Source organism: Pempheris klunzingeri, chromosome 8 (assembly GCF_042242105.1).
Source record: "Pempheris klunzingeri isolate RE-2024b chromosome 8, fPemKlu1.hap1, whole genome shotgun sequence".
NCBI classification, from domain to species: Eukaryota; Metazoa; Chordata; class Actinopteri; order Acropomatiformes; family Pempheridae; genus Pempheris; species Pempheris klunzingeri.
This window is the reverse complement of record NC_092019.1, coordinates 8,799,443-8,821,800: the sequence shown is the minus strand read 5'-3', so window position 1 is coordinate 8,821,800 and position 22,358 is coordinate 8,799,443. Positions and strand designations below refer to the sequence as shown.

General features: G+C 40.3%; 1 protein-coding gene across 2 annotated transcripts; it reads right to left on the bottom strand.

Annotated features, from left to right (window-relative positions):
• Positions 1–37: 37 nt before the first annotated feature.
• mroh1 (maestro heat-like repeat family member 1) lies at positions 38–22,340 on the bottom strand. 2 transcript variants are annotated; one of them, XM_070834935.1, is made up of 44 exons: positions 22,239–22,340; positions 21,926–22,071; positions 20,437–20,568; positions 20,174–20,336; positions 19,206–19,304; positions 18,895–19,046; positions 18,201–18,341; positions 17,932–18,024; positions 16,644–16,722; positions 16,164–16,277; positions 15,633–15,706; positions 15,409–15,531; positions 14,882–14,989; positions 14,551–14,695; positions 14,349–14,389; positions 13,806–13,947; positions 13,556–13,608; positions 13,272–13,379; positions 12,583–12,702; positions 12,320–12,442; positions 12,066–12,212; positions 11,506–11,532; positions 10,006–10,128; positions 9,837–9,916; positions 9,118–9,259; positions 8,546–8,641; positions 8,040–8,144; positions 7,575–7,710; positions 7,303–7,415; positions 6,871–7,023; positions 6,650–6,706; positions 6,273–6,370; positions 5,974–6,139; positions 5,701–5,870; positions 5,433–5,570; positions 4,939–5,053; positions 4,606–4,752; positions 4,402–4,468; positions 4,068–4,189; positions 3,662–3,811; positions 3,419–3,553; positions 3,040–3,142; positions 2,735–2,800; positions 38–2,650 (listed from the first exon to the last, which is right to left on the bottom strand). In XM_070834935.1, exons 1-44 carry the CDS (start codon positions 22,258–22,260, stop codon positions 2,574–2,576), a joined length of 4,911 nt encoding a protein of 1,636 aa, XP_070691036.1. In that variant the 5' UTR covers positions 22,261–22,340; the 3' UTR covers positions 38–2,573. The 2 variants fall into 2 exon arrangements, with proteins under 2 accessions (XP_070691036.1, XP_070691037.1); XM_070834936.1 differs by lacking the exon at positions 11,506–11,532.
• Between the last annotated feature and the right edge of the window lie 18 nt (positions 22,341–22,358).

Sequence of the window (22,358 nt, the reverse complement as noted above, 5' to 3'; positions counted from 1 at the left end):
TTTCAGTTTTGCAAACCAAAGAAATACAAATCAGCTATATTCTGATGGATATGTTTATTTGTTCATTTAAGATACACCGATTGCCATCATCCACTCTCTCTTCTTATCCAGTAACACATCAAAAGTAACATGCACACATTCACACTTGAGCGCACACACACATTGGGCCATACCTTCATGTGTCACACATACTGGGAATCACATTGACGACATTCGGCATGTTAAAAAACAGGCAGATGACATGAAAAATCATATCCGTGGTATAAAGTCCATAACAGCTTTTAAAAAAGAACATTCCTAATTACTATTTACCATTCACCCTCAACCAAGCCATAGTGTTAGAAAGTGCTAGAAGCCATGAGTCCCTGTTCACAGAACCAATTATGCAACAAATAGAGATCAAGGAGGAGCATTTTTTATTTGATTGATATATTTGTGTGAATGTTGGATTTTTTTTTCTACCCACAAAGACCTTGTCTGCAGGCAAAAACATAAAAATGTCCTCCCCATTTGAAGGAAATGAAAATTAAGATTAAAAAAAATAGGTAAATATACCAAACAAGTTCAGCTCCTAGTTTGCCTTTCAGTTCTTAAATCAGGGACGACATGACGGAGTTTAAAAGTGCAACAGAAATATTAACATGGACACACATAGAAACATTTTTTCTAGATCAAACAATGTATTGCTTTCATCTGCTGGATGTTTTGTACCACCAAAGGAATTTGAATGAGGACACATATTGGGAATTAATTTGACGTAAGAGACGTAAGAAGTAACACGCAGGCATCTTTACATAACACAACGCTCACACATATATTCACATGAGCAAACATGAAACCCACAACGCACCCTGAAACTGTTCAAGCCTCCACCATTTTATGTAATAATGACATGGAAATACCATTAAGTGCAAAGTGAGGGAGAGAAAATCATCAGCAGGATCTCTATAGTGCTATTAGAATATGTTATCAATGAACATTTGGCACTAACTGTTCTCAGCATGCGTACACTGGTTTGTTCTGCCTAACAACACTGATAGGTAAAGGTTTAATTGGTGGGAAATGTTCAAAATGATGAGTTATATGGAGTTGAAAAGTGTCAATGAACAGAAAAGGCTCAGCGTGTTAAAATGTGCCTGAACTGTCATTTGGCTGGTGTGTTTATGACGGCTACCACAGGATGCCTGGCGTTGTTCTTGTGGTAAATGATGTTCATACGCAGCACTGGCTGGACGCTCCTGTGGCAAGTGAGGAGGAATTTAATCTATGTGCAGGTGAAACGGTCGAGTTCGACCACAGATGTAAGTATCCAGTGTGGCCATTTAGCTGTAGCAGTGGCAGTGATTCATAAACAGCATCGTTGTGGCTTAGAAATGGAGGTGAGCTTGACACCAGTGTGTCCATGGGGTTGGAAAAACTTACAATAGGTAGATTAATTGTCTTTACTCTGTTCTGAAGAAGCCAGTTAACATGTTAGCTAGTGTACAGGACCATTAGTAAGCCTGAGACCTCCTGTAAGAGACTAGTTATAAAGGGAAAAATAACATTTGTTATTGCTAGACGATTTGAGCAACTCTCCTGTTTTCCTTCAGTTACATCCTTCACACGCAAACACAAACCTTGAAACAAATTGAAGTCTGCATAAATTCTGCATTCAGCATTTCATTAAATTATCTCTACCATAGACTTCACATTATTTTTCTCTAATAACTTACTCACTGTACCGCACATTTAACTGATCTAAAATGTGTCACCGGATCTTCCTGGACGGCCGGGATAAAGCTCAGAGCAGATTGGTGAAAAGAAAGACGCCCTGTTAATCAGAGGGAGGATCTTCAGGACACTAAAACTAAGCTTTCTACACTGGAACTCTCTCTGAAAGAGATGGTCTGAAGCTAAAACTTTCATCCACAACACTATCACAAAATGCTGATATGACTACACACACACGCACACACACCAGAGTCATGTGAAACAGTTTCCATGTACTTCAAATGTGAATATCTGTTATCATTTGCATGTAATACTTGAAGAAACTATATTTATTCTAAAAAACCTTTTACTCAAGTTCAAACCTGTTTTTAACCTTTGCATTAGAAACTTCCTGGTTCATGGTTTATGTCACAGTACATCTCTGGCTTTGTCACACTGACAAAGAGCTAAACGCTACAGACGTCTATCTGTGAAGACAGCAACACAGTCTTTGGTCACTAAAATATTGTTAAGAATTAACACTTTCTTTCAAGTACCATGGTAGAGTCAAAAGAAGCTAAACAAAGCTGCTAACAGCAAATATATATGCATTGGTGCACATGAATGAAAGTGTATTATTTATTTTGTAACATTGGTAAATCTGATAGTTTGGCTTCTTGCTCCACATTTCTTCCTGTTTTGGTCCCTCTTTTGGTTGTAATTGTTATTAGAATACATTTACTGCACAGTTAAGTGATGAAATCTAGATGATTTTGTAAACCACAAATCATAAATATTCTATGTTTTTACGTAGTGGCGACCTACCACTGGTGGCTAATGGAAACACTGAGATTTGTGTGTAGGTCTTAAGTCTTTGTGTGTCAGTGGAAATGTCCCATGGCCTCAGCGGCCTTCACTCTCACCACAGGATCTGGATCCTGAAGCAGCATCACTAAACCTGAAGAGAAAAAAAACACATGACCACAGTCAATACCAGAAGACAAACGTAAAGAGTTTAAATGTTTGTTGTGCAGTGACTCACCTTTAGTGATGGTCCCCATGTTGAGGTGGGTGAAATGCTCCTCGGAAAGATTCCCCAGCAAAAACCCTGATAACACACACACACACACACACACACACACACACACACAACCAACTTCTGATCAGGTCTCATCATATCATATAGGAACACACTGTTTCTAAATCATACAACTCAGGTTCACTGGTTTCACTTTCATACGTGTGCATAATGTCAAAAGTTGTATTTCAGACCTCTGATTATTCTCCAGGAGGTTTTAGATGTTAATGTTCATGACATGAATCAAGGTTAGAGTCATATAGTCGTACCTATGAACATGGCAGCTCCTGCTCTGACCTCAGGCCAGTTGCTCTTGAAGAACTGGATGACTGAGATGTGATAAAAGTTCAACATGCCTGGAAAGTCCTGAATCTATGAACAACAAAACATGCACTCAACATCAGACAAAAATAACTATCACTTGTGCATTTCAACAATATCATCTAGTCTAAGCCAGCAAATTTACCAATGGTTTTGTTTTTAATTTTTACAGTATTGTTTCTGCATTTTGAGGAAAACACCAACAAAAAACCTGTGGGAATCCAAATCAAACTAACTTTACCAAAAATCATCTGAATACATTTCATACTTTATAAGATCTATTATTGTTCTGATTCGGTCCAGCTTATGTTTGACAGTCTGTCTCACCAGGTACTTGGTGAGGTCGTTGATGAACTCTCCGTAGTGCAAGCTCTTGTCTTCATGCAGGTGGTTCTGAAACATGGTTGTGATCTGCTCTGATCCCACCACAGGAGCACACACTCGCATTGCATACTTACATGCCTGGACAGATTAAAAAACAGAAACAGTTTGCCCTGTAGGTCCAACATTTATCCACAATAAGAAAAAAAGCTGTTTTGAAAGTTTGTGTGTGCTCATTTCCTCATGTACCTTGACCACCTGTGTGTTTGGGTCAACCAGGTGTAGAAGCAGGCTGACCAGAACATTGTGGATCTGGTCTTTGAACACCGGCTCCCCTGAACCAAACTTGGACAAGTTCCCCATTAGATGGATGGAGGCACAGCGGATCTCGTCATTCTCCTGGATGAGGCAGAAGGTACTGTTAGCGTTTTACGTGTCTTTATGTGGGCAGCAACCTCTCACAAAGCTGAAAGGAGCTACAGAACACAAACCAACCTCAGCTCTTAATAATAATAATAATAATAACAAAGGTATTAATTTCTGTATGATGCTTTAATGGCCACCACTGAAATAACTGCTATACTTGCGATTATCCTGAGTTGTCATATAGTATAGATCATCATACTACATCTTCAAAGACGTAAAGGAAACTCACACTTTCCAAGAATGGTTTAATCTTCATGAAGATATAGACCACAAGTAAGTGGACATTCTTCTTGTCCAGATAGAGGAGGACTTTAGAAAGACCTGACATGGCTTCAAGCGTGATCAGCTTACCTGCAGGCAGACCAGAGGAAACAAATGACAAACAGCATTTCCACTAATGATCCAGGATGATAAACATGATGGATGTGGTGAAGGAAAGTGAAACCCCAAACCAGCAGGCTGTAAGATTTAGGAATTACTACAATAAATCAGGACAGCCAGACTACAGACTACTATAAGTTTACTTTTTCCCCACACAGGAAATGACTTTGCTGCCAACCTACCTGGATCGTCTTTCTCCTCCATGCCTGAACTCATGGCTGCCAGCAGCTCTTTGGCATATTTATTCACCTGATGGGAGAAGGATGTGAGAGTAAGAAAGGGGGAGAGATGAAAGGCGTTTCCCACAAAAACGTTAGTGTTTCTCTCAGCGATCTAACAGCTGACTTGCATATGGTGGTACAAGCCCTCATGTTCGTGTGTTGTACCTTTTCAGGGGATCCCACAGCTATGTTGCCAAGCCCCCGCACAGACAGCATGCGGACAGTGCAGCAGGGGTCTGAAATCCTCTCCATCATGTTGTTCATCAACACATCTATCAGCATCAGCTCCGTCACCACGTGATGGTTTAAGAGCTAGAGAGAGAGAGAGAGAGAGAAAAACGTATTATTCATGTTCTGCTGGTTAATAGAAGGTGATGAATATTCTTTATAATGTGATGACATTTTGTGCTGTTTTCATTCACTGTGTAACTCAAATGGGGGTTAAGTGTTTATAAGTATATGAAAAACTGATGAAAAACCAATTTCATGGTGTATCACCTCGGAGAAGAAAGCGGTGACCGTGATTCTCTGGCATTCGTAGATGTTGTTCAAGGACGGACACAAACACTCCACAATGGCGGGCAGCCTGGGACCAGCATGCTTAGCCATAGCCCTGTAGTCCAGACAAACACAGCCACATTTACACAGGGTTTATATAATGAATGGACAACTCATTCAGAACACAGATTTACTAGTTATGAGAGACAGAAACGAGAATGAATACAGGAGTGGAAGTAAAATGTAATCCTATATTAAAAATAAGAATAGTGTGAAAAGTAAAGCATAAGGGTGATTTGTTTTATTAAGCAGCAAATATTAAAACATTTTTGAAATCTGTTCAAACTGAACTTAAATGTGTTGTTTCTGATGACTTTTAAACGTACAAGCCACTTATCCTCAAGTTAGACTTTTACAGGAGGAGTTATCTGGTATTCATTTCTGATCTTAAACTGAACCCATCCAGTTCAGTGTGTGTACTTGTGTGTACATACCTTGCCAGTAGTGTAATTCCAGTAATGTGTGTATTTGGTTCCTTCATTGCGTCCCAGGCGTTATCTTCATCCAGTCTTTTCATCACTTCATCTAACTGGGCTCGTGCTAACAAGATTCGCAGGGCATCAGCTGCTACCCTGTAACACAAAAAACGCCAAATTATTAGTGCAAACGAATACACCTTAAATTAAGTGTGTATGGAACTAATCAGAGAAGGAACCTTGTTGCCATTGCACTAGCTATAAAAAAAAAAAAAAACATGCCCACCCTGCTACATGAACAGAGACAGTCTGTCTAGTGTTGTTGTCCCTCGGTGCCGACACCCCGACACTTGCTCCCAGTCTGACGGTGAGACAGGAGAAGAGCTGAGGAAACAGGCTGACTGCCGGCTCCTGACTCTGCCCATTTAATAATAGTTCTTTGAGACCACATGTCATCTGGAAACAAAGGACACAAAAACGCACATGTTAATTCATGAGAAACATGTATGAATGACATAATCTTAATATATAACAGATTCAGTGAGTGTCTGTGACTTACAGCCAGGGGCTGATTGGTTGCAACCTTTGTTGTCCCTCCTCTGATCATCGACTCCTTCTTGTCTACGTAGGGCGCCATTATGAGAAGCTTCTCCATCACCATCTCCATGATCTGATTGGCTACCATGGGATCTGCACCCAAGGCCATCCACATCTCGCTGGTCCAGCTGGACAGAGAGACGTAAAACCTTCCTCTTTAAGCATCTTACTTGATGAAACATTTTGTGGCTACATGGAGGTACAGTGACTTATATAAATGCTTATATAAATATACATATATAGACATGTATACATATTTACCCGTCATAAGGAAGTGGTTGATTGACAAGTGTATTGATAACAGTCTGTAGATGCTGAGAAGCCAGGATGAGGACCGTCTGTCCCGCTGCCACTCTAACCTAAACAAAAGCACAATGAGAAACTTCCTTCAGTGTGACATTAGTGGGTAAAGAGCAAAGACGATAGATAGTTATTACTTTCTTATGAAAAATAAATAATTAAGATATACTCAGGTAAAGTCAGTGTATAACTGCATAGTGAGCTGATCATTATTGCAAAAATGAGCTAGTGAATCAAGTTTGCATGTCTACATTAATAAAAACATAAAGTATCAAAAAATACAGGAGAGCTACAGAACAATAAATATCTATGTGGATTATTGCAATACTGATTCTCACCTGCTCCTCTGTGATGCTCTGCAGACGCACGTGTAGCACCTCCAGCATCTCTGGGACCTAAAATAGACACCATCCAACACAAAGACAGAAAGAAAGAAACAAGCACTGTGTTTTCAACTCCACCACACCAGATGTGTGTGTGTCAAATAATAGATTTCTATGTAATGATGCAAAGATGCCACAATGGTGAGTGTGAGAGTCTAAGTGTGTTCGTGTGTTACCAGCTCTTGTAGTCCTCCTCCTCTGTTCTTCAGCAGAGTATTTAGGATGACAGATGAAGCTCTGCAGCAGTTTGTCTGACTATCAACCAGCCCTTCAAACAACATGAACACCAACGTCGACAGCTGCTGCTGCGGCAGACGTTTACTCATCACCTGACAGACACAGGAAAAGACACAGGCACAGTTTTACTGTATAGGCTGTGACTCGACACAAATTAATAGTCATGGAGAACTATATTAAGGTGGACAGTTAAGAAGAATTAAGGCAAAACAACAGGTTTGTAGTAACGGCTTGTCACAGACTGCTGTAATAGCAAAAAGGAAAAATGTATCTATTTTGGCAAGGACACAAAAGGTAAATCGATACGTGTAATATCTAAGTTAAACTTGAAGACGTTTTAAGACAGCCTGTCTAAGAGGTAGAAAGTGTACCTTGGTGAGGTCAGAGCAGGCCTTATATAGCACTGAGTGGTCAGGGTTTTCTAGTTGGTCTTTTAGGGGAATCAGACTGTCCACAGCTTCATCCTTATAATCTAGGGAGAAACCTACACACACAGAGAAAAATAGAAGAAATAAAATCAAGTCAAAACAGCAGGCTTCACATACACTAGTCTTGGTATGTCAACATAAAAACTTTAGATTAAAGCTGTTCTAATATTCATTAAGTGACACAATGAGAAAAGGTAAAAGATCAGGCTCTGTACCTTCATAGCGCAGCTGTATGTAGAGAAGTGTGTATATACAGTCGATAGCAGCAGCGCGAACTGCCGGGTGAGGGTCAGAACACCGTGGAGACAGTCGACCCAGCAGAGCTCCAAGGTTGTGGAAAGACACCATATTCTAGAGACAGAAATAAAAGAGAGGAAGCGCACATGATTGCTCTACTTTTAACATCAAGTAAAGATAAAATACATCAGCAGTGAGTGATCATTTACTGACATTCAGTGGATTCAATGAATAAATATAAGGTACGGATTGATTTTGGATCATTGATAAAGTTTGAATGAGTTCCAAGGATTATACACCCATGGTTATCATGACCATCATCAGAAATCTGTGGTGCACTCAGGATAGATAAGTTGATGAAAAATCAAACCCACAAGATACGTGTGTGTGTGTGTGTGTGTATGTGTGTGTGTGTGTGTGTGTGTGTGTGTGTGTGTGTGTACCTTGACAGTCAGATTATCTAGGTAGTACGCCAGTATGTGAGCGGTGGCTGTGACGGCTCTCTCCCTCTCGTGGTCCTGTCCGGAGCTCAACCACGTTTCAATGTGCTGCACAGGGCAGTGATACATGTCAGACAACATGTCAACATGTCAGGAACGTTACCTCTTAATGTTCAACAGTTCACTGATGCCAATCATTGCTTTTAATTAGACAGCTGAAAAACAGGCCAAGAGGAAAAAGGAGAGGAGACACACAAGGAAAAGTGGTGGGATTTGATCGTAGTGGGCAGGGGTAGCTAAAGAACTGTTTGGTTATGATACTAACTTGGTCAAAATCTAGATTGAAAGCTGCTAAATAAAACTATCATCTAATGTGGAAATTCTTGAGGTTCAAAGAAATTAGGAAGCTGTACATTTTTTACAATTTAAAACAACAGAATAAGGCATTGACACAAATATTACTGGCCAAAGATGAGAAGAGCTGATTAGTCTGAAACACCCCACTTCACCTTGAAGATACTCTGCAGGCCGTCAGGTGTGGGATCCTTGGCCAGAATACTTTTCAGCAGCTCCTGCAGTGCAGCCAGCGTGTCCTTGTACAATGCCTGTACACATTCACACGTTAGTTTGACAGCATTTGAAAATGTTGCACAAAACATTTTATGGATTACACATGTTTCAGAGGGTTAGCGTCTCTCTACACAAGAGGGAATGTTAATATTGGGTTGAGTTAATATGAGTTAAAACTACATGACTAATTCCCCTTTTGGCACCGACTCAGCTCAACTCTACTCTGTCGAGGCTCCAAGCGACCAGAGACAAAAAAGTGCAGTGAAAACACTGCAGACCACTGAATGGACAAAGGCAATCATCACTAGAATTGTCAGTGAGAGAGAGAGAGAATGGCAGTGGATCAAATGGACCACAGGGAAAGGCTAGCTATAAAGTTGTCAGCAGCAAATGTACGGTGTAGGTTACAGTTTGTGAATGAAAGCGAATAAAAGCATGAAAGATGTCACAGTTTCTAGCCATGGCGCTACGATGATCAGCGAAGAATCGTGTCTACTCTGCTTTACGTCACCTTTCTCTGCTTGGGGTCCAGTATCTCCTCTTCTTTAGTTTTCTCTGGAGTGTGTGTCTCAGGTGGCAGAGAGAACACACTGTTCACACACACCTTTAGCAAGTCAAAGCTCTCGTTCTCAGACAGCGCGGGGTCCAGAGGCCTGAAGCACTGAAGGTCAAAGATAAAACTGGGAAATGACAGAACCTCCTCTGGAAAAATGCAAGAATACCACAGATGTTGTGTGACGAACAACACAACCAATACATAGTATTCAGTTATTATTCAATCTGCTGGCACCGTTTCCACTTTTAAATTGTGTCTCAAGACAAATATTTACAGACTTGCCTTTTTGTCTGACAACTAGTCTTATTTTGTTTATACAGCTGGTGTGCAACCACGCGATTTGAAGTTTATTTCAATTTCTTACCTCTTGGATGATTTATTTGTAAGTCTATTTTAAACAGTCTTATATTTGTGTGCTTGTATTTTGTTGTCTTTACTGTTCTTATGTTTTTTTTTATACTGGTGTTTGTTGTGCTGTCTAAGGAAAGCATGTTGTGCTTGAAAAGTGCTACACAAATAAAATTATTAGTATTGTACAAGTAATATAATTAACAAAAAGTAAACTATTAATACATCTTGAGAGAAAATATTGGCTGTTGCAATTATTCTGTGAATCTGTAAATCTTTGACACTGAGGGTCCAGTTGTATTTTCTTTTTTTCAACTGAAGGATACATTAGGTTGGCACAGGTTGTCATCACAAGATGGCGTACTGGAGTCTTCATTGAATCAGCTGACTCTGCCTTGATAAAATCCTGACCAGGATTGACATAACAGCAGGAGTTGAGATCAGGAAACCACTGTTGTCGCATCAGCAATGAGTTTTAAATGACTGACTACTGACCAGCATAACAGTAATGAGCTCCTGTTTGCGAGAGAAGACGTAGCCTTGCTTCTTCACACACACACTGATGGCTTTGGCTATGAGTCCAACACTCTGGATCAAACTCAGCTTCATAGTGAGGTCCTGAAATGTCGAAACACACAAATGCATGTTGACAAAATACGGACACACAAGATAGACAAGTAGAATAAATGAGAGGACATACACAGCTCAAACAATTCAGGTCAAGAAAAAAAAAGCAGGCTGAATATGAGGAAAATTGGATAACTGCATTTCCCGAAATGTCAGAAATAGAAACAAGAACCGCAGACCCTTCAGCAGATGCAACTTTAGTGAGTTTCAGCAAAAGCAAAAACAATCCAAAATCATATCAGAAATATCAAAATGAATCAATCAATTGGCTCAGCCCATCAATCAATCAAGTAGTGTTGATTGATCCTCCATTCCTATGGATGGAGAGAAGTTAGAAATCAGAGTTGTGTGATTAGAGGAGATTCGTTCAACAGCAAACCACCTGCAGGCTCTGGTCTAAGAGGTGACAGACACAAGGCCTAAAGACAACACAGAGCTGTTAGGAAATTACGAACGAGAGAGAGAGAGAGAGAGAGAGAGAGAGAGAGAGAGAGTTGCGTAGATCATTAGAAAAAAAATGTGTGGAAAAACCTCAGTGTAAATGCAACTTGTGTCACAGTGTTTTGTTCAAAACTATTTGCATCAGACAAAAAACAAATTGTAAACCAGCTTTATAAAAGAATCAAATATGTGAACCTCAACAATGGTAATTTAACAAGACGCTTTCCTCCAAAAAAACATTTAAATGTACATAAGTCACAGTGTCCTGTGTAGCAGGCATGTTGGTTCTTAATCAGCTGCAAGCATCAGGTGATAAAGTTGTTAGTCACACAAGCCAAAACTTCTTAATGTTATATTTGTGTACACTTCAGTAATTATCTGGGGAAAAACACAGAAAGCTTTGTAGAATCTCAGCTCTTTTCAAAGCTCAAAGTAGATGCAACTTTTAAAAAGCCACCTTCCAAGCTTATATGTGGCGAGTGTTTGATACTCAAAAGCTTTTTGCTGGTGTATCACTTAATGCTACATTCCACTGACGTAGAACATTGTCACTCATTACAATGAGCATAACATCAATTCAGTTCATCAAGTCAACATTCATGGTGGTCTGTGTTCTCCAAATTGTTTGCTCAAACCTAACTGTAGTTTAAAATCAACATGTGTTCCACAACCACAATGGATACATTTTAATAATGAATGAAGATATAGAAATGGATACTAAAATCTGCTGCTACCATTGTGAAATATAACTGAGATCCAGCAAAAAGCTTTAAGGAAAACAAGTTGTTGTTGCTGTTGTTTCGACTTAGAGACAATATCACCACAAGTATGCAGAGTTAAGAGTGAGGAAGGAGAGCAATATGAGAGAGGAAGTTAACCCAGCAAGAATTATTAAGAGAAACAGCCCTGGTCTTCCTGTCACGATACCTTTGTCTCTACTTTAATCCCCAGAACCTGAAACAGAGGTGATAAATCCATAAGCGCACATACAAATATATAGACCTCTTACCTGCAAGATTCAATTCATGGTTTCTGTTTTAATCATTCAAGGGCACCGACAAAAACAAAGTGGCACAGTAGGTCTTGGCCGACTAGCAGCAGCGCCAGAAACAGATGTGGTTCTGAGACGTCCATTCTCAAGTCGGAGACCCAGTTTCCACCAAAATACCAAATGGATTTGCGCTACTTCATTGAAATAAGCCTGCCACTTGTTTGCTAGTCACCGCGCAGCTGGTCAGAAAAACTGCGCTGATAGAGTCGAGTACGTGGTTGAACCGAGTATTGGTGCATGGTTTGTTTACATGACTAAAAAGAAGTGCATATTCAATGGACGGAGAGCGAACGATGGTACAACATGATCATCACACACTGATGGACACAGCGTGTTTCTCTTTATCATCAGCGTCATTTTTCTCTGTATGCTAAATATTTGTCTGAGATCTCCTCTTTAATAAAAAAAAGTAATGTTACCTTAGTGCTGGCATTACCTTGGTATTGAAGTGTTTACTGATGGAGCGAAGGATGTCTTGATCAATGCGGTTCAGTATCTTTTCTGGAGGTGCGTTAAAAGCCACTTGACCATAACACAAGATTAACGTGCTTTTCACCTTCTCTACCTCAACATCATTACGCTCCTGAGGACAGGAAAGGAAGGAGAGGGCAAAGACATTTGTAGCTCTTAGCTGAAGTAATATTGTTAGAAACATTTTAATTTGTGATATATCAAAAAGGTTCCTTGTACTTTGAGAAGGTTGAAGATGCTAGGAGACTTCTTGAAGGCGTCTGACTTGCCGAACTCATCCAGCTTGGCCAGAGTTCCCTCTAAGTGGCTGTTGGCACAGAGGCCGACTCCCATTGCAACTCCCTGATAGATACAGACAGAAACCATACGTTAGATCTTAAAGCTGTCCAGGTTTGAAACACACAGTACTAATTATTGAGAGATGTTTCCTTTTGCAATACCGCAGAACTGTAGAAATCATCATATGACATCTGTTAAAATACCTCTCTTTCAATGGCATCATTGTGTCGTGCCATGAGGAGGACTTCATGCAGCTGTTTTTTAACCAGCTCCTTATTGAAACACTGTTGGAGAGTCACTCCTATACATCGATACAGGAAGCTCTAGGAGAAAAAAAATGCAAAATACATCATTGTCATATATAAGATGAGATAATCCTTTATTGGTCCCACAACGGGGGAAATTTACAAGATGCAGAAGATGGTGAGGGAGAGCCACTGCGCCAACATGGAGCCATATGTACTTTACTGTTCTCCCATCTATGTTCCTCATCAATAGCTTTCATCCAACATTTTTCAAGATTTTACATTTCTATTGTTAAAAAAACAGCACAAAGCCTCTACTCTTCATGCTTTGGTGGGGGTGGGTTTAACTGTTCACCTCACTGTGCACACACTAACTGTTAGGTCACAAGGAGAAATGACTCCGTTTAAGGAGGTCATGATCTCCAAAGAATGGGAACCACTGTCCTACAGTCAGATTTTTGAGTTTAATTATGACCAACAAGCTCTACATTAGGGGCGCTGTGTGGGGTTAGCAACTCCAAAAACCACAAACCTTAGTCCATTTATTTAATGTCACTGGACAAACATTAGTAACTACACCAAAGGAATAGCTCGCATTCAACTTGCTTGCTTGAATTGTGGGTTAAAAAGCTGCTGAAAGCACTTACCTTCTCCTCTAAGGCGTTGTTATATGTGGCGAGGTATCTTGTTGACTCAGCTGCCAGCTGACACACCCACTTGTCATCATCAATAGAAGCCAGGGTTTTGGACAAGAGCTGAAAACAATTTTGAATCATATTTAGAGTGACATTTCACTAAATCAGGTCAGATTTGAATGTTTCCATATCTATACAGGCAAATAAAGCTGACAGCATAGTCTCTTGTGAAAATAGGCCTCTTTAACAGTCTAAATCTACTGTATATAAATAGCCTGATAAAAAATAAAACACACCTTCAGCAGTTTCTCATCCCAGTGCTTCTTGTCGAGGTTCTCTGTTGTTGACTCTGCAAACAAAAACACAGACTACTTAACTACAGAGGAGCAAACTACTGTGCATGAGTAATGAAAAAGGATAAAAAGACCCAGGCTCAAGGCTTAAGTATCAACTCTGGTGTCATGACAGGAAAGAAAGGCTTCTTCCAAAGTTATTACTTTACATAAATAAATACATATAAAAGATTATATCCACATATCTCCATACCCTCTAACACTGAAAGCAGAGGAGGAATCTCTTTCTCCCAGAGGATCTCTGTGTTGGGGTGAATGTTGATGCTGAGGATTTGAAGGAGAGACAGAGACGGCGCGCCGTGGCCTCTGCTGTTGAACGGGAACGCTGCATTAATCTGCGACACACCAAGGCAAGCAGAGGAACAAACCTCAACTCAGGAATGTTATAAATGACAAACTTCCATTGACTTAAAGAAAATAGCACCACAACTCATTTCATCCCTTCTCCATGTTAAATATACAAGAGCCACTCTAAATATTAATATACTAAAAATCAGACTTGACAACTAATATGGATTATTTGGCATGATAAACAATTTACCTAAATTAGCAAGTGCAATTCATCAGTTATATTTAATTACAATGTGTTTCTCCAGACTGTTATCAGTCATTGATCAATAATCTAGACACAAAATGGATGCAGTTTAGCCAATGCTTGAGGAACAGTGGCCAACATTTAGCTCCATATGAAGTCATCAGAGTTTAAAAAATGTGTTTAAGAGTTGGATTTACTCACCAGCAGTCTGATCATTAGTGTTTGAGGGGAGGGCAGGTTGACTGGAGGAGAGAGATCAGACACATTTAGCCCTGTTCAATTCGACATCTTTCCCATAATTCACACCTCCTATTTATGACTGACTTATATCTAACGTGGGACACACACAGCATATAACTATCACAGAGATATCTGCTTAACTGGTCAGTAAACATTCCCCTACCTTCCTGTGTAAAGTCTATGTTGAAGCTGGGCTCCTGGTTGTTTTTCTTCTTGTTGCCCAGCACTATCAGACTCTTACACAGAGGAGTAGTGGCGTTACTGTACTGTGAAGGGGTCACATAGTACAGCAGCTTTGGCCATAGCACCTATGAAGACACAACAAAACATACGTGTTAAGTCTCTGAACAATGTTTAACATAAAATTAACCCCAACTAATCCATATAGAGCTCAAGCTTCACAGACTTCCAGCTGCAACAACATTAGCAGGGAAACGATATGAGTAACACAGATCAATCAGCCACCAACAGATCAGACAGACAGGCGAACGTACGTCAGCTAGTCGTCCGACAGTGGTGGTTAGCAGATGAAGGGTGTTGTCACACATCGTCCTCAGTGCCTCGTTAGTCACCTCCTCTGGATCGGTGGGCCTCTGGCCTCTCTGGACACACACAGACACAATCACGCACAAATAAACTTTTTATATTCCATCCCCTCAGATGTTCTCCTCTAATGCAAACCATTTCAAGTTTGAGCAACTAGTCACTTGGTTGGAAAGCACCATCTACTGTTTGTTGGTTTCAGATTCAGCAGGTATGAAACGCCTGAGCACCAACATCTGCTGCTCTGATCTACTGACCTCATGTCTGTTTCTGCTTGATCACTGTTTTTTTCGACCTCTTGTTGTCTATCAGGTTTGTTAAACATAAGATTGTAAATTTTCAAAAGTACTTGAGTAGCAATTCTCTTTTTAGAAGATTCAGAAAGTAAAAGTACCACTCATTTACCATAATTACATGAGTCACACATACAAGAGTAAACATAAATGAATAAATGACAGAAACAAAACCAGAGTTATACCTGATAAGTGTCAGGTAAGGCACAGTGTTGAACTATGAATCGAACCAGTAACTCGCCTCCCTCTAACTCCAGGTAGCCGTGATGAGCCATCGCACTGATCACCTGGACCACACGCTTCTTCACCTGGGACACGGAGGGGGGGGGGGTTGAAGAGATTTTTTTTGTGATTAATAATGGACAGTGAATAGTCATATAAAGACTGTGTGTGTCCACATGCGTGTTACCTTGTTGCTGTGGTCCGCCATTGGTTGCCTGATGCTGGCCAGAATTAGCAGCTTCTTACTCTCCATTGTGGACGCTGCAACACACACACAAATACACATAGAATTAGTTGTCTGCATGACTGTGCGCACATATAAACTAATACCGTGATATCATTCAGGGCTTCTACACATTTTTCTTTTCAGAATTCCCTACTTTTCCACACTCAGATTTCCAATTTTTCAAACCATGTTTGACAACTGAGATCAAACAGCTAGATGCTCACTCTCACACAGTGGGAAACAGTTTGGCTGTGCGGGCTGCAGTGAAAAACACTGTGTTTGTCATGTTTGTTCGAACTTCTGCACTGTACAATTTAGAAAACTGAAGAGGGTCAATGATCTAAACGCAAAAAGTTTTCCTTTTTTTTTTCAATACAAGTAACTAAAATAAAATGTATACTTTAACACTCTTTACATCAAATCAGTCATTTATGTGTGTGGAGTAGGTAAGTGTATATGTGATGAGCTGGGGACATGCGTTTTTTCTCTCACTGGTTGAGTTGATGAGGTGTCGAAGGACGGCCAGGGAGCCCACCCTGCTTCGCTCATTACTGTTCTCCAGCTTCTGAAGGACAAACATGACCAGACGGTCTGGGAAGGAGTTAGCTAGGGGGAGAAGAGCGGAGGTAGGAAGAAAGACATTGAAGTGTGAAATACATAAACAGAAATAAACATAAGCAGTCACAGAAATTCAAAACCACAGGGAAAAACACATGAGAGACATGCAAGTCAAGAGAGAGGAGAGAGAAGTAGACCAACTGTCAGTTAATATGATTATCTCGGGGCGGACATTGAGTCCTGTGCACTAATGGATGATCCTATTACTGTTCTTGTGACTCTAGGGAACTAAAACAGACAGAAAGTCCTGATGCTGTTGGACACCCACATTTAACTTGGTCACCACAGACTTTCTTATATAAATGTACATAAATTTGTATCATTTGGTGCAGTGGCAACAACAGTCTTTAGTACCTAGTAAGCTGAAGCAGCGCAGGACCTCGTTGTGGTTCTTGACAGTAGGAGGGTTACTATAATCAACAGGGGCGGACACCTGGGGAGACAAAGGAAATGTTATACTGTTCTCTGTGGCAGCCATATGTGCACCCTCAAACAACCGTTTTATGTGAGCTCTGGTGAGCACTGATACGTTGGTAACATGGTGAAATAATTGTCACCACCTCTGTTGTCACCAAAACATTCAGATCACACACACACACACACACACACATCATTGACAGAGTCATTGTGGTAAAATGTTGCAACAGTCGAGGCATCGGACCAAGTGTCAGCATGGTTATGAAAACATATGACTCCCTGACAGTCACTTGACTGATCCAAAAGAGTGCCGCATATGGTGAAACTAAGATCGTAAGGGGTAATCCGGGCAGTCTGCCACTATTTAGTCACTGATTTGTCATTTCAGTGCGGTAGACCACTCCGTCACTAGGCCAGAGGACTGGACTGGATTATAGAGGGTGTGACACCAACCATGTCATGTGATAGAAAGGTTACAGACTGCTGGGAAACAGCAGCCGTCAGCAGTCAGCAGTCAGGCCTGACAGATCCAGGTAAAGCCGACATAATGTAATAATAATGCTTCTGTTTGTTCTAGGTCTGTTGATGGGCACACCCTCCTCAGCGTTCTGATCTGAAAACAACCCCAGTAGCATCCTGCTACAACAACCTGTGATACCTTAATGGGATTTTTGTGATGTTATTCATTGTATAATACTGAAAACTGCTGTAAAAACCTGTTTATTCCAAGTTAAGATGTCAAGCCTATGGCACTTCTTTTTTAAAAACGTATTCCCAAATAGTGTGGACTCTTCCAGACCAACATGTATATAATTACTTATACTTGCCTTCAAATAGAGCAAATGATAGCTACCCTGTCTTTTGCAAGTTATCACATCACAATAACGTTGCTCTATTCTCATCAGTTCTTTAGAATTCACATTAACTGTTTTCAAGATGCCAAATCAAGGAAACAGCTGAAAGTTAGAAAATGTTTCTTCTTATTTGCCAGGTTATTATTTGTTTACAATAGCTTAAAACAGCTTCAATAGCTACGGAAAATAGTGGTAAAAAGTCTGGTCAATGATAGCTGGTTTGGATTTATCAATATAGGAGGAGTAAAACTCTATAAGTATGTTTTCGGCCTGGTTCCACCTCTTTATGAGCTTATGTGTCATGCATCAGTCATCTGGCTCATTCAAGCTTAAAGCTGCAGTATTTACTTTGGTATGTACTTAAAGTGTACCTGTTGATGCAGTGCAAAGAGTAGATTGTCCAGTTGTGTCTCTAGCACCCTGCTGCCCATGTTGACAGAAGCATCAAGCACTTGGCACAGACTCTGAGTAGAGGCAGAAGACAGAAAAAAAAAAGCTAAATCAATAGTCTCAGTTGGTGGTGTCATTCCTATTAAAAGCCATTTAGAGATGGACAGAGAGTGTTTGTCAACACAAATTATCCACATTACAAAATCCACAATAAACAGTCCGCTGCTCTCGTGCTGCAGCTCATACCCACCTTGCTAATGACATAGTGTTCGTTGTTTTTCTTGTACAGAGACACGATGGCAGGAACGAGTTTAGGAATCTGCTCCTCCAGTTTATCACTGGCCATTAGATGGGACATAGAGCCCACTGCCTCAGCTACTGTTAGCCTCAACTGGAACACACAGAGACAGAAAGACAGAAAAGGGGTCAGGGGACAGACATGGATTCATAGATTCACTTATTTCTAACATCAACTAGATGTGGGCCACTTGTGGGCATTGATTTTAAAACTGTATATTGCAGACTCCGTTCCCTTTTGAACTGAGATGTGAATGTTGCTCCACTGAACCATAATTAGCTCTAATATGCTCCCTGCCCTCTGTAATGCAGCACGAAGGGATAGCGGTTAAATTATTACACACGGTTAAGAAAGCCAAGCATAGACTAAAAATAAGCACAAAAAAGAACTTGTATGGTTACTACACTATTAAGAGAAGAAAAAAACATTTCACAGATTGAAACTATGCCCAAGATGGTAGTTTAAAATGTCGTTTCATTCATTTGGGAATTACACCAGAAAAGTGCTCTCAGAGTGCAGAGATGCAATTTTCTTACACATTACTCCTGTCCTGTACTCCATGCTAAATGTACAGTGTCTTTGTAGGTTGTTTAGTTCGCTGTATATATGAAACTCAGCTGCCAACATTGACCTGTAGTGGCCTTACCTTAGACTCCCTGCTTTGTAACCAGTTATTGAAGAGGATGTCAAAAGCAGCATAGATTTCACTGGAGAATGTGTCTTTTCTGACAGTGGGATCTGGAGCCTTGTCCAGGTTGGCAAGGTACTCCAAGATACTGTCGCTGAAATGACACAAAGCTGGAAGCACAAAGGCGAAGGGAGATTAGGGAGAGCAGAGAATGGGGAGAATTGCATATTTTTAACGTTTAATGTTTCTGTAGGAGTATAGCTGGAGGTTGGGTTTTTGGAGAGGGGTTAATTATGGCAGTCTAAAAAAGTATGTCGGGAGGTTCTCACCAGAAGAGAAGACCCACTTCATGTTGTCCTGCTTGGCCATGCTCAGCATGGGCAACATGGTGCCCAGAATAGCATTCAGGAAGGGTACCATGCCATAAACTAGAGAACAAGAACAGGAATACACCATTAACAACCTGTAGTTACTTACCACTTCCCCTGCAAGGCAGGGACACATACACTGTAATCCTTTGTTGTACTGATAAGTAGTTCCCATCATGTTAAAATCACATTATGCATCAAAGTAAATGGACATTTGTATGTATGCATCTCTGTACTGGTCAATGTGTAAGAGCTACTAAAACTGGCTTTAGTTTTTAATTCCTTTAATAATTCTATGCTAATTGTTGGCAATCAACAAGCTGTTGCCCATTCTGTGGACAAAAAAGGACAGCAACTCAGAAACTGTCAACAACCACAGAGTTATTTAATATCATTTACTAATCTAATATCAGGAGTTTAGTACAGTCCCTCCTCATCCACAGTATGAACAAAGACTTAAAGTTTAATTACATCAGTGGCTTTTATTGGCATGGTGCTCCAGCAAAATGGAGCTGAAATGGAGCATTATTTAAAGGTCACAATGTCTGTTCTCGCTTCACTGTCAGTGTGGATATCGTATTTATTTGTTCATTACACCGTAAAGTTTTAGTGATGTTTTAAATTAATGCACCAAGGTAACTTTGACAGCAGGACAAAGGATTGTACATTTATCAGAATTTCCATTCCCAATTCTAATCTATTATAAATCGATAAAATCCTCATCAGTTCAGTGGCTCTGGACTTCCTCAACTACCTGCAAATGCTGTTTTTGGACAGATTTAACAGGTTCATGTCTTTCTCAACATTCAACATTACCTGTCATGTGAGCCAAAGCTCTGATTTCCTGGTGTGTGTGTGTGTGTGTGTGTTCCTTAAAAAGGCCAATGTGTGGTTTCTTTGTGTTTGTGCGTGTGTAAATATTTTCTTACCATTGGAGTCAGAAAGGTTTGCTAGTGTCTTGACCACAAAGAAGTGAGGAAGGAGCCCTGGCTGAAACTTGCTTAGTATCTCCTCCATGATGTCATTGATGTGCTTGTTACCAACGGCAACCAAGATATTACTGGCTGCCTGCTGCCAATCAGGGATGACATCCTGAGTGAAACAGGAAGATGAAGAAAACAACAAGGAAGATAAGTTATCATCTGCCCTCTGCAGGAAACAGAAAATAAATAACTGAGGTCTCCTGTTGTACCTTTGATCGCGTCATCTCATCTGAGGCCAGGGAGACGATGCTCTTTATCCTGGGGTAACTGATCTCCTCTATCCTGCAGCCCACAATCAGCTCAATAGTCTGAAGAATCACAACTCTGTGGCTCACTGCCAGCTAGAGGAAGATGAGGAGGAGGAGGAAGAGGAAGATGAAAAAAGTGTGGTATACAGATTATTGGCACAGCCTTTATTCATTTGTATTAAATAGCACCAAATGCAAAGTACAATGTTTGCAATTGGCTTTCACAGAGGCAAAGTAAAACATTATACAGCACAATCATGCCATCTTAATAACAAAAAGCACTTCCTTTGTGCTAAGTCACTGATGTTTCCCAACACATTTCCTCAGAGTGACGATGCCATCATCTGATAATCAGAGTCAGAGGCTGTGACAGTATGATAAGATGTTGCAGCATCAAACACAAGCTGATTCACAGCTCTATGGTGAAATTTCTGTGTGCAAAAATAACTGCAAAGAAAAACTTAATTTAAGGATTATTAGAATTACTTTAAACATGAAGTATAGACACAAATTAGGTTTGGGCAGTATGTACCATTTTATATCTTTATATCTGGAAATTAAATCCAAAACATTTACAAATTTTAAAACAAATGAGAATGTTTTAGAAAGTCCAGTAACTTTAATTTATCTGGCAAATTAACTTTATCACAAAAGATGACACGTTAAGTTGATTAATCAATCAATTCATCATCAGAATTAATTATTTTGACAATTAATTGTTTCAGTAATTTAAGGAACAAAAGTGTGAAACCTTTTAACTGTGAGGATTTGCTGCTTTTCTCTGTCTATTTTTGGACTGTAATGAGGGCAACATCTTAAGCTTTAGGCAACTATGATGGGCATTGTCACTACTTTTTGAGATTTTAAAGCCAATTTGAAATAGAAAAATCACATGCCGCTTGACTGATGTGTGTGAAATCTGAAAACCTCAGCATGAATGTCGGACCGTCTGGCAGAAAAGCACACACACAATTACTTATTGCAATGTTTACATCTTCTTAATGTGTGAACTGTGTGTGACTCTGCATGCTGTCTGTAACAGGCCAGCAAACCACATGCTAAAGGCCACCTAAGTGTGACCGGGTTTAACAGATTAGCCGCTGTCTATTGCTTGGAGGGGTTACTGGAGTCTAGACAAATCTTTAATAAAACAAGAAACACAAATGTATCAGTAACAATCAGAAATCAAAGGCATAGAGGACCTTCGCCCTTAATGTGTACAGTGTGATCACACAGTGCAAAGCAAGTAGTTTATTTATACAGCACTTTTCCTACAACAGACATTGATTCAAAGTGCTTCAAAATAAAAGCCAAACAAAAAAACGCCAACATCACACGTGGCAAACATATAAGATAAGAAGTAGGGATATGCATTTGAAGCAAAAATAGTATTTGATAGCTGTGAACTATTCTAGGATTATTGGAGTAGTTCAGCCCTACTTTACCTTACCTTTGGGTGTTTCAGAAGGTAGTCCTGACACATGGCTAGCACTCTGTCTGGCTGCTGTTTTCCCAGGGTCAACATAGACTTTCTGACCTGTTCCTGGACCTCTGAGTCTTTATCAGTGGCCGCATCGAGTAGAGCCAGGGTCACCTCTAGAGGGAAAACACAGGACAACAGAACAGAGACGGAGTAGAAGGATCAAAATGTTGAAAGAAGAGAAACATAGAGTAAACACACGTGGCTATATGCACGTCAAACAGAGCAGCTGAATAGAGGAAGACATTAAAAAAGTAATTGAGAGAGAAGAGAAGAGGCTCACGCTCCACATCTGTCTCGTCCATGGTGGACTACAGGAGGGCTGGCTTCCTGGAGCCTGTGGCCGAGGATGTAGCTTCCCTCCTGGGGCACAGATGGGCTGAGGCTGCCTGGGGCTGAGAAA